Here is a 17,429-nt window from a genome sequence, read left to right as displayed (position 1 = left end):
TTTTATTATCTCTTAATTTTTTAATTTAATTTTTTTAAGAAAAAATTATAAAATTATTTTATATCATTTTATTAATTTTATTATATTTTGAATGAGTATTATCGCAAACCTATAATAAATATAATAGGAATAATTAACTTCTAAAGGAAAGTGTTGTTATTTCACGTTTTAAAGTTATTTAGAATATGTATTATTAATTATTTAAAATATGTATTATTAAATATAACACGTATTAATTATTTAAATTGAACAAAATTAATTGTTTTCATTGAAAATTTAACATAAGTTAATTTATAAACCAATAATGGCAAATTACAAGCATTTTAATGTACTAAACTTGAAATTTAAAAAACTTTTACAATATAAATTTAATGTTAGTGACAAAATTAACGTTTTGTCTTTCTCACCCATGGAATGAAACATTGTCCAATTTTCGAGGAGCCTTTTTTTTTGGATTGTTGTTAATTTTTATTTAAGTGGGATATATCTTTTAAATGACAATAATACCCTTAAAAATAAAAATATTAAAAAAATAAAATAAATTACATTTAATTTTTAAAATATATTATAATTAAAAATCAGTTTTTATATTTTTAAAAATAAATATTTAAACCACCCTATTTTCAATTCTTATAAATTTACGATTCCTTCTTTCATTCTTTCATTAATTTGAAGATAAATAGCTAGTTAAATATTTTAAAAAAAAATTTCTTTCTACAATATACTTATTAGAATAAATGTAAAAAAAAAATTTACATTTAAAAATTTAAATCATTTTTTTTCTCAAATTTACTGTAATTTTCAATTTTATTTACTTTAAAAATCAAGTAATTTTAAATATTTAAATTATTTTAATTTTATACGTTAAAAATATCTGAAAATAAAATTTGAATTCTTCTTAAATTTTCTATTATTTTCAATTTTCTTAATATAAAATTAAATTAATCATATAATTAACTCCTTTATGTTTTTATATACTAAAAAATATATTCGTATCAAAAATAATTTAAAATTTTCTGACTTGCTATAATTTTCTGACTTGCTGTAATTTCTCACATGCTACAATATTCTATTCAATTTAATATAAAAAATAATAAAAAATAAATATTAAATTTTTTTTCTAAACACGGTGATAGAACATCTCCTAAATATTGATTTAAAATTTCCTAAAATTATAAAGATTCATTTCTAATTTTAAAATTTTCAACGTACATTTATAATTATTTAAAATGAAAAATTAACAGCGCATGTAAATTGTGATTAATTATAATTCTAAACAGAAAAATTAATATTTTACCTAATATTAATTTTTGGAATTTATTTTTATAATTATTAATCTTTCCTAAAATAATAATAATAAACTAATTTTAGCTAAATATTTCAGCTAAAATTTATTCTTGTAAATTAATATTTATAAATATTCATTTTATTTTAGCTAAAAGTATTTAGCAAATATTAATTTTATTTTAACTAAAAGTATTTAACTAGGAAATTATTTTTATATTTTATTTTATTTTAGCTAAAATTATAAATGGTTCGTATATAAATAAAAATAATTTTTAGTTCACGTTAATTAATATTAGATAATATATAATTTTTTATGTAATTATTATAGAATATTTTTCTTTTTAATTAAATTTTCTTGTAAATTTAAACTTGTGAAATTTTTCTAAACGATGTTGAATTATGTGTGAATTTTTGGAATATTTATTATTTAAAGTAAATATCAAAAAATATTTATCGTTTAAAGTAAATATTAAAAATTATTTATAAATTATTTATATTTATTTTTTAAAATAAATATAATTTTTTTTTATTTTTAATATTTAATTCTAATTATTTTAAATTTCATAGGACTAAACCTCCATAAGAGTCTATATATACCAAATGAATAAGAGAGATAAACTTTTCTACTATTATCAAAAGTATACCATTGTAATTTGAAATTTTGATAATTTAAAATATGATATCAAATAAAATAAAATTATAGATTTATTTTTATTTATTAAATAGATTATATTTCGTTCTAAATTATTAATTAAATTATTATTTTTATGTATAAACTTTTTAGGTATAGTTATTGATGTGAAATAAACATACAATACAAATAGTAAAAGAAAAAAAAACGATATCATAATTGTCACCAAAGAGTAATTATAATATATTTTTTTTATTTTATATATATGTATTGAATTTTTTTTTTAATTTAAATTTATTTTTTATTTAATTATTTTATTTTATTTAATCTTATATCAAAGAATTTATCCTTGATTTTGCAAAAAAATATATATATATATATTTTTGATAATAAATGTCACATTTTAAAAAATTTTGTCCGAAGATAATATTAACATTAAATTATGTGATATATTATATAAATACTTATTATTATCTTAAAATTAAATGTTATTATTATAAATCATTAATATTTTAATATACAGGTGAATTACACGGTAAACTATTTCAAAAAACAGAATAATACTTAATTCAAATATTTTTATAATAATTATATTATAGATAGAACTATTTATAATAATATTTTTTTATAATTATAATTACAATAAAATTAAAAGAACTCATATTTTTTTTATTAAATTTAATAAAATTTATTGAAGTATCAAAGTTCAATTTTAAAAGAAATAGTTGATATTACATATCATGGAAGTATTTTATTGAATATTTAATTACTTGACATATAATATTTAATTACAAATTTAGCAAATTGTTTATTTATTTATAAATATTTTATATTTATTTTTTAGAATACTAAATGTTATTTTAAAAGAATAATAATTATTATTTTAAATAAAAATAATCATTAGTATAAATTTTACAAGAAATATAATAAGAAAATTTATGATAATGGTGATGATACAGCAAGATGCTATCATATTATAACCTTTTAAATGTTGAATTTATTGAAAGATATTGTTATAATTTTTTTAAAATTTATTTTTATTTAATTTTAATATAATAAACTTAATAATATAAAAAAAATAAAATATAAAATTTTATCTTTTATATTACACTATAGGTACGTGCTTAGTTTTAATATTATAAATAAAGAGACAGTTAGTAAATACGTTAAAGAAGAGGGATGTATATATAATTTCTAAATTTATAATTTTAAATTTAGATCAAACATTCAAAAGTTAAAATATCATTAAAAATAATTAAAAACAAGCATGAAAAAAAGTTAAAGATTAAAGAAAAAAAAAATCAAAGATATACCATATACAGATAATGAAGTAAATCAAAACATGAAAAAAAAAATTAAAGTTAAAAAAAATAAATAATTTTATTTACATGATTTTTATATAAAGATCAAAATTGTCTTAATTATTATATAAAATTTTTTATTTTATTTTATTATTAGATTTAAATTATTTTACATGTTGATTATTTAAATTAATTTTAGTGTTTAAGTTTATTATTCTACTTTATTAAATTAATTTTTAAATTAATTTATGCATTTATATATGTGTAAATATTATTTTTAACAAATTAATTTAATAAAAAAATATTTTATTAAACGCAATAAATTAATGTATAATTTCATCATCAGCAAAATAAAAATAACATTAAAAATTAAGGATAAGTATATAATATTATTTAAATATGTTAAAAAATTTTAAATTAATATACATAAATAATAATTATACTATTAACGAGTTAAAAATTAAAAATAATATACAACGCACATCGATTAAAATTAGTATATTAAAACATCTCTATCATTAATATATACAAACGTCTCAAATATTTTAAAAAATTTACTAGTTAATTTATTTATTACTTTTAACTATTAAATATTATAAAAAAGTCTAAAACACTTCAAAAAGAATAATTAATGAACTTTTTAAAAATTTAAAACACTAACTAATATATTTTTTAAATTTATGTAGATTAAATAGTAAAATATTTAATGACAAAATTAATTAAACAATTAACTAGTAGATTTTTTCAAACGTTTTAATGTATTTCTTTTTTAAAATTAAAATTGAGTAACAAATTAGTGATTTTTTTAAATTTTATTTAATTAAAAGTAAAAAATTAAAATTAAATTATTTTATTTTATAAAAAAATACATTTAAATTCCTTTCTTTAAACAAATCACTCGACAATGAATATCAGAAGGATGGAAAAGTACACCTTCGCATGTTCTTTATTACTAGAATTTAAAAGACAACAATTATTGGTTAGGCATGATGGCTATCAACGCCATCCCCACTCTCCTTGCCCTTTCGTGCAGCTGCTCGTATTTTACGCTGCTCCTCCTTGTAAATCCGATTTCTTCTTTGAAACTGAAATAAAAATTGGCATTGACCAGAACAGGAATCAATATATGAAATGGAAACAAAAAGGCAGGTGAGTACATCCATATAATCCAACCAAACTGAAAAATTTGAAAACTGGAGTTTTTATTTTTTATTAAACCAAATCGAACTGAACCAAAAAAAAGGGTCCAGTTCAATTCGGAAATCAATTCCAGCCACTTTCAAATATTCCTATTCCCAGCACCATTCAACAGAGTCGTTTCCTCCATTCCTAACCAACTGTTTCCAACAGCAAACTATCCTTCTCCCCATCCACATGCAGGAAAACAATAATCAACGCCCACTAATACAAAAGCCAAAATAAACATCAATTTCCATAGCATATTTAAACAATTTATTACACAATGGAAATGAAATCAAAACCTCCAAGATAACAAATATACAATAAGAAAGAGAGGAACTTGATCTAATATAAAGAAATCAAAGTCTTCATCAGTGAGCCGATCAGTGCATCACCATGACAGACCCAGTCTGTGTGCACTGTAGATCAAGTAGATGGCAGTCGAGTAGATTGCTGGATCCACTAGTGAGTAGTGATTAATGAAGTGTGGGTTCTGTCGGCAGCCATTTAAAAGAGGAAAGAAAGGATAGCAAGAAGAAGAGAAGAGGTTCTATTGGGTGTTGGCAGTCCTTTAGGAACGCAAGAAGAAGAAGAAAGGGAAGAAGGGGAGAAAAGGGCAATGGTAATCAGCTGGAACAGGGATGCAAATCACAATAAGCCTTAAATACCTAGGGGTTAGAAGAACAGTGGCAATAAGGTACAAAAATGATTCGGTTTGATTTTTTTTTTTTTCAGTTTTTTAACTTTAATAATTGAACTAAACCAAAAAACCAAAAATTCTTCAAAATAATAACCGAAACTGAGCTGATTCGTTGAAAAACCAAATTAAATTGGCTCAATTTTTCAATTTAAACCGATAAGTGCTCGCCCCTAGAGATCAATTTATACAATACTGATAATTCACAGCCAGATCAACCAGGGATCAAGGACAAGGATAGTCCTGGCAACAGGCTGGTCCCAATCCAGTTTCAAGCTGGAACCACCAGTTCAGAAGGCCATAGTTCGAACCATTTTCGGTTCAACAGGCTTACCAATTAGTCACCTTTAAAAATTTTAAAGCTACGACATTAATATTTTATACAGTAATTAACATACATTACTTGGGTCCTAATAATTTCTTATTAATGCTCAAAAACCTGATGCATCAAATTAGGACTTAAGTGTGATGACCTGCAGGCCAATCCAAGTTTATATTTAAAATATATACTAAAAACTACGTAACAATGCATTCGACGCAAATGTCTTCCTCAAATGGTCAAAATAATGTGAATTTTGATAACATGATGGATGAAGGTAAACAGAAAACTGACTGCTTCCAAATAAGGTGTTAAGAAGTAGAAGTACTAGTTTCCAATAAAAGAAAAGTGACAAAGCAGAGGCACAAGCCTTGGCAAGACTGGGTTAATTTGCTTCAAGGGTTACCTAAGATTAACATCAAGAACAGTACAGCATAAATCTAGGAATATGCTTCTGGGATTTGCTTGTCAACTAAAATTCTCACAAGGAACTATCAAGGAATCTTGCTCATTGGGGTTTCTTTGTCATGTCTATAAAAATACTGTTGCAGTTGGAACAGCTTTGAAGTAAAGAAACTAACAAGTCAAACATTACTAACCCAAACCAGTCCTCCTTTCCATTACAAAGGAACGAGCAAAAAGGCTTCCAGCAATAAAATGTGTGGAACAGAGACTCTAGGGGAATTGGAAACGTTAATCAACCAGATAAATTGCAGGGAAAAGGTTGACCTGGATACATAAAGTTTAACATAATGTCACAAAAGAGATGATCTAGTTGCTAAAGAAAGCAGTTAAGCATTTAGGGAACTATATAAAGGCTTTCGTAACTACTTGTATTTTGGAGCAAAAATGACAGTTATTCTGTTCCAGAGCCATGAAGCTATACTTCAGCTCTAAATATCTGTAAAATCAGATGTAATTACGGAGAATAAACATTCTGAACTTCAATAAGAAATATGTTCTTGTTTCCTCCTAAATTCTGCTTCTTCACCTCTCTCTATCTTCTGTTTCTCATATCTCTGTACTCCTTCTCCACTCTACTCTCTCTATTTCTCTGTAATTATACTACAATACCTCTGGTAGGTTGAAACTTCAACACATGTTTATTAGAGTTCAAGGCTCTCAAGTCTCAAGAGAGAAAAGGAGTAGAAAAGCATCATAAGGTTCTCCCATCTATGTTACTAAAACTATTTATTATAACCCAAAAAGCACCAACATCAGTATAAAAATTGGATCACTTATCAGTCCGCCAAAGACCAGAAAAAAAGAAATTTACGGGGAAAAAAGAGCACTGGTGCTGCTCATGGATTTGTATCTGAGACATGCACCTAAGTTTTATCAACTCTTTAGATTCAGATGCTTGATGGAATTGCGTTGCCAAGACTATAAAGTAACAAGAATAAATATATTATCTTCCATTTCCCCTACGTAAATAATAACAGTCAAATAAGGAGTTCCGCAAATTTGAGTTAAACACCTGATACCACATTAACATGTAATACACCTATAATTAATTTCGCCCAAACTATATGATCGAGAATCAGAGAAAGTTTACTAAACTAGAGCAAACCCAAATTTTTCTAGCATATGCTTCGACAATTTCATCGACGTTTTCGGATGCCACATTTCTCATTCCACTAATGATTTCATCAATGGTACGCATTCCCACTTTCATATTTAACTGAAAAAACCTCGGAATATGACTAGTAAAACTAACCATCTCGTGATTTTAAAGCTTATTTGGGGAAGAGGGAAGAGGATTGAAGCTTTTGACTCCAGATTAGGGTTTTATCAAATCGTGAGAATTAACAAACTCTAGTCATAATATAAAGTAAGACGATATTAACGTAGTGAGATAGAATGCGAAACAAGGAAGAACAGCCTAAAGAATATCAGAGCTGAAGCAAAAATTGAACAGAACCAAACAATAGATGAAATTTTGACAAAATCCAAAATATACCGCATCGAATAAGTCCAATTTAAATGCTAAGGGAACCGATTGAACAGTACGTGAAAAGTTAGGAGATACCTCTTTAGAGTGATGGAGGCACTCAAGGTAATCTTCGCGGAGGAGTGCACAGTCCTTAGGCTCTCTGCAACGAGACATGCATTCGCTGAAGTCAATCCAGAAATCGTAGCATCTGCCCTTGTTTCCTGTGATCCCCCAACCTGACGCCATTTCTCGCTCGGTCTAGCTATCGAGCTGCGCCTAAGCCAAACAGTGTCGATGGGTGTGGAACTGATGTTGAGTTTTTCAACTAGGAGCCGATTGAGGAGATTACACGCTCGGAGCTGCTGATCAGCCAAAGTGCCGGAATCAGTACGTGGAGGTGGAGCTATCCATGGACTTGCAGTCACGGGGTAATGTTTATGATTTCGGATTCTCACCCGTCCGGGTTTGCTCCGACAAAATGCTCCAGTTAGGTCATGGGATTTGGCCCAAAAAACTGGAGGGAAGGTAAGCTACCGGGTCTTAATTGAAAAATTTTTTAAATTTTATTTGAAAATCAAATGTTTCTGAAAATTTTTTCGTTAATTTATAAACCTTCTCCTTGCTAGGACTGCACAACATTTTTAGGTATCGTAAATAAATTTTAATTGTATATATAAATTGAGTTTTAAACTTAAAATTCATATTTGATATAGAATTTTATTATCATTAAATTAACATTAGTAATAAGTATATATATTTTATATTTGCATTTACTTGTTGCTATAATGGTGCTATAAATTTGGACTAAAATTAATAAACTATAAATATTAAAATTTTATATTTTCTATATTTAATATTAAGAATTTCACAATAATTTAATAATTTCCTTGTAATAAAAATTTTTAATATTTTAAGTTAAAAATTATTATATTAAAATAAATTGAAGTCGATTTATTTTGATAAGATTAGTTTTTCTCTCCCCTTTGTTTCCTTCTATTTCTTTTTTGTTTTATCTTTTAGTGATATGTAACCGATGTCCTATAGCCATGTTATCCTGTTATAGTCACATTGATTGTATGTATTGATGTACTGCGGTTTTTTTTGCCGTCAGGCGACCATTTAATTCTATTCAGCGCCACTTGGACACGATCTCAGACATTACAGGGTTTGTTGTTCCACGAGACTAATAAAAATTCGAGACCAAGTCCCCTACATGCAGGTACGCGCTCAGTACGGCTCATCGGAATAAGTCCTAGGCTTGTATAAGGAGTAAGCCTGTGCATTGGGTCCTAATAGAACAAGACCCAATCTTTCTAGCATGGGTTGAGCCAAGGCTTGGGCACCTAGGGCCCGACTATCATCAAGTGCCCCTTACCCACTCATTCATTATTCCATGATTCATGAGGGGTAAACTTTGAGATTCCAATTATTACTGCGCGGTTCTAGGAGAGTTCTGTCAAAATGTCCCTTTTTTGCCTTTATCCATTTTAAGTTTACACTCTTACTTTCACTCGTCGCTCTATTTCTTATGCTGCTTCTGCTATTTTGCTCTCTCTTCTCTGTAATTCTTGATTTTTCAATCCGAGGTACATCTTACTCCTCTCATAGCATCTACTAAGATTCCTGATGTAGTGGGTATGGTGTCCTCTGTTACTCCTACCTCCTTCTCCCACTATTATTTTCGCGACTATTTTGATACCACCATCTTTTAAATTAGGGCTCTTCTATTCTCCCTTACCCACCACCGATGGACCTGATAGACGCTCAACAGGGGCGTAACCTGGTTTTTTTTGTTAAATAGCATGAATTCGGGCTGGCCTTCCCTTTTACCCCTTTCTTTATCGAGGTTTGTCGTCATTTTAGGGTGACTCTACGAATGTTGTCCCCTAACTCTATTCTGTTAATGCGTTGTTTCGAGTATGTCTGTCTGTCTGTGTTGGGATTTTGCCCATTCTATCGATTTATTTTGTACTTTCTTCTACCTTGTAGGGTCTACCAATGGGTTTTATTACTTCGATCCCCAGCCTGGATTGTCTATATTTACGAGATACAAGTACTTGATTAAATGTTGGGCAAAAAATTTTATGGTTGTGGAGCTAAAGAAAAGCTCAGGGGTTAACTGAGAGATCGACCTCTCCTAAGGAGAAGTTCCTCAAGGTTGTAATGACTTCCCTAGGTTAAGCCTAGTAGACCAGATTTGCCTTCTTCAATTGACCTTTGTATAGAAGAAATATGATATCAAGAACTGCATATTTATGTATAGCTTGCAGGACTACTAGGAAGCCTCTTTATGTTCCTCTTTTATTGTTTCGAGCTCTGACTAGACTGATATTTATTTTTCAGCTTCCTCCGTGTCAATGGGTTCCATCAAGCTTCTCAAGAATTTTACTCTATGTAGGGAGAGCATGAAGGAGACTCTGGCTGCCTTTAAGGCCAACAGTCTCTAGCTGATGTGACCATGGAGGTTTTCAAGGTTGTAGCCCCCACATCTTCAGCTCGTCACGCTACTCGTACCCCTGCACCTTCTCTGGCTTTGGTGCCCATGTTAGGGGAGCTCTCGTTCAGCGACTTTTAGGACGTCGATCCCTCCTAGAGTGTCAGCTTCTTCCAAGACTCCTCTTGCTCCAACGGAAGTTCCTAAGGATCCTATCACGATTAACGAGTCGGCTGAGAGCAGCTCGAAAGAAGGTACCAGGACTGCTCCCTTGGATGTCCCACCCATTCAAGCCGTGGGTGCTATCACAATTAAAGGCAGGGCTGCTAAACGCGCTCAGACTATAGAACCCGCAGGGGCAGCCCCTTCCCCTAACGTTGATAAGGGGAAAAAGGCGGTAGATCACTTATCGTCTGATCCGGACAACGAGTTACTGAACACCGTCGAGGTGACCGCTGAGTCTACGCCAGCCTTTATGGTCAGGATGCTATGTGAGAGGATGTTTGGGGGGGTCCCTGATACTTCTGACCCCCGTTTTCTGGCCCTCATTAACCAATTGGCCTGCGTCAGCAAACAACAGGCTGCCTGTAGCTCGCGCTCTATGGAGGCCCTTGGGGACGGTCTAAGGGAGATGTTCGTCATGTTACATTGTTTATCCTTCTTAATAGTGCTTTTAAGTTTGCGGTTTTTCAGACTTTATCTTTTCTTTTTTGTGGTAGGCCTTCGACATGTTCATGGAGATCGATGCACAAAATCAATCTCTCTAGAGCTTGATGGACCAGTGCATTGCTGAGGCACACCAAGACGAAAATCTTGTTGCCACTGGTGAGGCTTGTGGGCTCATTATCAAGTTCCGGGGGCAAATTAAAGACCTCACCAAGTAGTTGGGGGAGATGAGGAAAGAGGTCGCCAGGTCTTCCCTAGGCCATTATCTTGGACCTTTTTGTATGTCGTTTTGGTTATTAATAAAAGAGGTTTTTACTATCATTATTATTTGTTTGCATGTTACATAATAATGATTGACATCCCTAGTTACTTATTATTATGTTGATAATAATAAAATATAACTAGTATGGTTATTGATTGATAATCACGAGATGATTATGTATATGTTGATATAATTCAATAATCATAGATACTTGTTAGAGAACACAGTATTTGATGGACCCGTACTGAGATCACTACATGGGTTATTGTCATAAGTGAATCTCAAAGTAGTTATATCTTAATCATTTGACTTGAGATTGTCATAGTTTTCAACATAAGGATTGTTATGTTTTGACATAACTAAACATTATCTTTAATCGGACAATCATAAAGGTTATGATTGAGCATAACAGAAATTATATAGAGGATATTAAACAATCAAGATAGAATTTGTCCCTCTCTTTGAGAGAGATATCTTCTGGGCCCCTCGATAAGTGAGATTGAGAAAAGCATGGCCGTACTCAAATGAATTGATAGTATGATCAATATCATTTGAATTTATCAGTCTACTTAGAGATCGAGAAATCATAAGTTTGAACATTATAAGTTTGACATTGACCATGACTTATGTTCAAACTAGATATTGTGTGACAAAGGGATTAATACATGTTCTATTTATTAGGATTTATCGGACTATTGATCCTCATATTAATTGGGTAGTCATAATGTCTTGCTAGAGGCCACTTATGATTTATGGGTCTTGTGGGACTAGATCTATTGCCAATTAATGTGAGCCTATTGGGTCACACACAAAAGAACGTTGTTGATGTACTATGTCATATTAATGGGTTAAAATCCCAAAGCCCATTAATATAATTAATAATAATAAAATTTTATTATTAATTACTTATTATTATAAAATAATAATATTTAAAAGGATCTGCAGTCTATTTGTAACTGTTACAGATAAAAGACTATCACATAAGATATTTGAGTATCTGCGAGATTGTAATAGTTGGTTATGAACACAACTCTATCACATAAGATATTTGAGTATCTGCGAGATCGTGATAGTAGGTTATGAACACAACTCTTTCACGAAAAGAGTTGTGGAAAAAACAAAAGACTAAAAACGAATAAAAACCGCTTATGCGAAGTGTAAGTAGGGTTTTTGAGAATTTGTTTTAGTTGCAGATCGGGAGCACATAGTTTATCCATCTTGAGAGAGCTAGCACTCTAGAAGAATAGAAGACGTTCGTGTGGATACTATAGAGAGTGTTCATTGAAAAAGCAGCACCATCAGTCCGCAATAGTATCTTCTTGTCGAGTCTAACAGGTTAGTCTTGTATCCTTCTTTTTGAAATAAACGAAACACACGAATCCCGGGAAGGATAACAAAGATTTTTAATTTTTTCGCTGCGTGTTTGGGTTGCAGTAAATCTCTGAGTTTCCTAACAGCTTATGCGGTGGAGCCTCAGCGAGATGAAGCCCTTGCATAGCTATCTGTTTTGAACGAGATCAGCCAACAATGAGGCTCGGGCTCAACGCGATAAGCCCTTGGCTCGTGCTACACATCCTATACTTCCTATTGGCCTTTTTTATTAATACAAGGTTAGCTAACTACTGTGGCTACATTTCTTCCCTAATAAACTTGACCTCTTCTAATTTCTCCACTTCTTTCCTCGTGGCCTATTGTTTCTCCTTTCTGAAGACTCTCTTCTTTTGTTTCACTGGCTTGGCATCAGGGATGACATTCAGTTTGTGGGTCATTATCTTAGGATCGATCCTCGGCATATCCGAGGCTTTTAGGCAAAGCTTGAAGCATGCCGCCGGATTAAGGCCATTGCAGCTTGCTTTTGACTTTCTTCTAGGCTCGAATTAATGTTGAAGATCTTATTGCTTTCTTCTACAGATAATGGGAAAGTCTCTAGCTTGTCCACAGGTTCAATCATGGCCTCCTTCTTTTCATCTCTGACCTCCATAACTTTAGAGTTTATCTCCTCTGGTTGGGCTCATTATTCCTTTATCGTGGCTAGGTATACAGCTCTGCCCTCCTCCCACCTTCCCTGGATGATTCTGACCCTTACCTTCGTTGGAAACTTTATGGTCAGATACAAAATGTTGGTCACTCCTTCAAAATCATACATCATTGGCCTTCCCAAGATGTCATTGTAACTCAGAGCTAGCTTCACCATCAGGAATACTGCGTAGTAAGTCCATGACAAGGGAGACTCCCCTAGAGTGAGGGCTACCTTTACTTTTTCTTTCATCGCTACCGGGGTTCCCCTTATCCTTTTGATCGGGGCTTGGTCCCTGACGAGCTGCTTCTCGGGTATTTTCATCTACTGGAAGACCGGGTAGGATAATAGATTCACCTTGCTGCCATCATCCACTAGCACCTAACGAACCTTGAAGTTGTGGATGATTGCTTCAATGACCAAGGCATCGCCATAGGGAATCTGCACCCCCTATGCATCCTCTAGGGAAAATGAGATGGTTATTGGGTAGTGCTCATCGACTTGCATCACATCTGCGCCATTTTCATTTTCATTTCTACCTCTCTTCTTCCCCCTCCTGCTCCTACGACTTCCAAACTCCTCAACAATCATGTTGATCATTGTACTGGAGCCGTTGTTTATTAGTGCTCCAATCTGTCTTCTGTGCCTTTCTTCAGTCGCACCTTGTTGTTGCCTCTAGCCCTCTGGCTTGTTTACAAAATTTTAAAGATGGCCCCCTCTTAGTCAGCCTTTTTATCTTGTTCATTAACTCATAGCAATCGTTTGTGTCATGGCCATGTGTTTTGTGGTATTGGCAGTATTTATCTAGGTCCCTCCTTCTTGCCTCTACTTTCATGGGCTTGGGCGATTGCACAAAATCTTTGTCATGGACTGCTACGAGCACTTCAGCTCTGGACACGTTCATGGGAGTGACTTCAGTGGGGAGCCAGGGTTGATAAGGTCTCTATTTTTTTTTCTTTCCCATCAATGTTTGTTCAATGCCTTCAATCCCCAGTCCTGTCTCCTTTCTGACCTGTCTTGACTCTTATCCTCCCCTACCCTGCCTCATTCTCTGTCATCCCTAGCAAATCGGCTAGTTGTCAAGGCGTCATTCTGCCTCATATATTTCTCTGCCCTTTTCATCACCTTTGACAGGGTAGTAGGGAGCTTCCTGCATAGTGACCCAAAAAACTCCAAGGAGGTTGTGCCCTTTTGCATAGCTTCTACTGCCCTTCCCTCATCCAGCTCGGTTATCTATAAAGCCTTAGAGTTGAATCTGGCCACATACTCTCTCAGGAATTCATTCCTTCTCTGTCACACGGTTTCTAAGTAGCTCGTTTTTCTTTTCGCAGGAACTCTGATAATAAATCTGCTGATGAATATACTAGCCAAGTCTATGAAGTTCTTGATGCTCCCCGACTCCAAGCTGTTAAACCATGCTCGGGTTGGTCCTATTGAGGTGGTTGGGAAGACCTTAAATATTAGGGCGTCCGAATGAGTCTACAACTCCATGAATGTCTTGTAGTTTAAAACATACTCTCAGGGGTTTCCCGTCCCATCATAGACTGCCATAGTTGGCATCATGAACTTCTTTAGTGTAATATCCGGCTAGACTCCGGTATCGGAATTCCTACCGTCCGGTGGAATCTCCGATGTCGGAAGCCTCTAGTAGGGTAGAAACATGTTTTCATAAAATGTTTTAATGTATTTCATGGTTTTAAGCAAAAAGGAAATGAGTTTTTGCATGAAAATAATCTTGGAGGAAGACCCAGGTTCGGCCGCCGAACATGCATGCGCTTCGGGTGTGCCTTAGGCCCCCGAAGCATAAGTGCGGAAAGTCCAGGTTCGGGCGCCGAACCTCATGTTCGGCCGTCGAACTTGCATGCGTTGCGGAGGCACGTTCGGCCCCCGAATGTGGCCTGGCCAGCCACCTATAAAGGGGTCCCTTAGCCGAAACGGGTGAGCTTTTCTCCCCATTTTCGGCCAAGGTGAGCTCTCCGCCATCCCTCACCGATATTGAGTTTCTTCCTTCCATTCTTCATGATTTTTATGAGTTTTCACCTTTGTTTTGAAGATTTTCGAGTATAAAGCAAGTTTTGAAGCTTTGAGGTTCAAGAAGCTCAATCTCTCCCATCTCCGAGCTAGGGTCGTTCTCCTCTCGATCTTCAAGAGGTAAGGGCCGATCTTGAGCTCATTTTATGTTTTAAACAAGTTTTAAGTTGATTCATGGGGTAGAAATGTATGTTTATGTTAGTAGAGTATTATTAGGTTTTATGTGTTTTATGGACAATGTATGATGGTTGTGGTTGCTTGATGTGTTGTAGTTGGGGTTTAAGATAGTTTGAAGCCCCTAGGAGCTTATGTATGTGTTTATGCATGTTTTGGTTGAGTTATATGCATGATTGAAGGTTTTGGGAGGCAAATGTGCATGAGGAACCAAGTTTCTGCCCTTTTGGCAGAAACCAGGTTCGGCAGCCGAACCTGCCTGGGAGGCCAGCCTTTCGGCTGCCGAAGCCTGCCCTCGAAAGGAGACTTTCGTCTCTGGAGGGCACTTTCGGCCGCCGAAAGTGCCGCCGAACATGCATGAGTTTCGTCTCTGTCTGGGAGTTTCGGCCGCCGAAGGTGCCGCCGAACCTGCCTGACTTTCGGCTCTGGAGGGATTTTCGGCCGCCGAACCTGCCACCGAAAGTGCCCTGTTCAGCCTTTCTTTGCATGTTTTGCATGATTGTTTTGAGGTGTTTTAGGGGATTTTTGGGGGGATGTTTTTAGAGTTATGTTCTAGTTGTTTGGTCCCTCATTTGAGTCCACCTGTGTAGGTTCGGACCCGAGGAACCGAGGACCCCAGCAGTGAGTCAGCTGCTTCAGTCATTGTCAGAGCTAGTTGAGGTGAGTAGAATAAACCTTTACGTTTTAAAGCAAATCAATTATAAAGTTTCGAGCATGTTCATGCATCATGAATGCCATGTGATGATCTAGGTTGTTTGCATTAGAATTCACGAATATGTTGCATTACATAATTTGATGATGATGTGGATGGATATTGGATGATCCTTAGTCCTCGATATGATGCGATGTGATATGATACGGTATGGTACGGAAGTCCAGGTTGTACTCATTCTACGTCCCTGGCACATTGGAATGTTATGTTATGTTATGTTATGATAAGAGAAAGACCGGTTGACCCATTCTACGTCCCGGCACTTTGGAATGTAGAGGACTCTTGGTGACAATACCATCCGTGATGTGATTTGTCTGTGATGTGTTGCATTCCATTATAGCATATGATTTAAATGTTTTATTATTCTGCTCACTGGGCTCTAGTAGCTCACCCCTTTTCCCTAATCCCCCAGGGTTGCAGGTTCTGGCTAGACAGAGAAGTCAAGGTGAATGAAGTCTTGAGTTGTAATAGTTAGAATGTGGACATGACAAATTGTATAATGATGTAAAGTTATGAATAGTTATGTTATGTAAATATTGATTATGAGATTGAGGTTTAGAAGTTGTGCTTGACCGAGTTTGCATGATAATCCCTCTTGTAAGCATGATCTATGTTTTAAATGTTTTTTGTTCCACCAAGCTTGTGTATGATGAGATGCCCCATTGGAGCATTTGTTGAGAGCTCCAGTGTGGGGTTTATGTTTATGTTTATGTATATGTTTATGTGCATGCACAGGTTAAGCTTGGTAAAAGAAAAGAAAAGTTCAAATTTTTTTGTATATTCATGATCATGTATGGGATTAAACAGGTTCACAGGTTGTATGTCAGGCTTGCTACGGGTCCCGGCGGCTTTAAGCCGACCTGGATCCTAGCGCCGGTAGCGGTCCGATTTTCGGGTCGTTACATTTGGTATGGTTTCTTGTTGAACCCGTTTTACAAATGGCGATGAGGTTGGCAATAGGGGACTACTATTATTTTGTACTCCCAACTCTGTCAGCAGTTGCTCTTTCAATCTTTCTAACTTTTGGTCTACGTCTGCGTCTTCCCTTCTGGATCTCTTTTCTAGGCGGTATTTTCTTGCTAACTCTTCACTCTCTGACCTTTTTGCTGGTTTGAAAAAGTAGCTCACAGCCCCGTCATTCTTAATAATCTCCCTCACTATCCTACCTCTAGCTCGGGTTGCCAGTCGTTTCTTTGACTAGCCTCTTCGTCTCCATCGTCTATCCTCTTACTGCTCTGTTACGAGATTTGATAGTTCAATGTGGATTAGAGCTCATTGATGTTGAGCCCCTCGACTACAGGTGATATGCTCAACATAGTACTGAGTTCTCTCTGCTGTAACATCTGGCCTAGCCAGTGGGCGGTGTTCTGTAATTGAAGTGCAATACTTTACAGTTCTTGGTTAGATAAGATAGTTTGGGGCATGGTCCCGGCTGAGTTTGGTGAAGGGTTAAATAACATGGGTAGTTGATTTACTGGAATGGTTGGGCTAAAGAACGAGAACTGTGGACGCTCATGGGTTGAGCTTAGGTTGTTTGAGGTGTTTCTAGTATGGTTTTCACTGTAGTTGGCCATGTGGATCTGAGTGGGTGAAACGATGATGAGAACTCCGGTGATGATAAGATTTCCTTCGTCTCCACAGACAATGTCGATTGATGTCTGAGATCCAGTAAGGGGTTAAGCTCAGAGTTTATTTTGGTAAGTTTGGTTTTTCTCTCTTCCTTGTTTCCTTTTATTCCTTTTCTCTTCTGTCCTTTAGTGATGTGTAACTGTCGTCCTGCGCTTGT

At 34.0% G+C, this 17,429-nt stretch overlaps 1 protein-coding gene across 1 annotated transcript; it reads right to left on the bottom strand.

Moving 5' to 3' along the window:
* Window positions 1-4,045: 4,045 nt before the first annotated feature.
* On the bottom strand, window positions 4,046-7,861 carry LOC110614768 (NADH dehydrogenase [ubiquinone] iron-sulfur protein 5-B). Its single transcript, XM_021756424.2, has 2 exons — window positions 7,444-7,861; window positions 4,046-4,304 (listed from the first exon to the last, which is right to left on the bottom strand). The coding sequence occupies exons 1-2, from the start codon at window positions 7,591-7,593 to the stop codon at window positions 4,200-4,202; spliced, it is 255 nt and encodes an 84-aa protein (XP_021612116.1). The 5' UTR covers window positions 7,594-7,861; the 3' UTR covers window positions 4,046-4,199.
* Between the last annotated feature and the right edge of the window lie 9,568 nt (window positions 7,862-17,429).

This window comes from Manihot esculenta, chromosome 5 (assembly GCF_001659605.2).
Source record: "Manihot esculenta cultivar AM560-2 chromosome 5, M.esculenta_v8, whole genome shotgun sequence".
Classification (NCBI taxonomy): Eukaryota; Viridiplantae; Streptophyta; class Magnoliopsida; order Malpighiales; family Euphorbiaceae; genus Manihot; species Manihot esculenta.
This window is presented reverse-complemented; position numbering and strand designations above follow the sequence as displayed.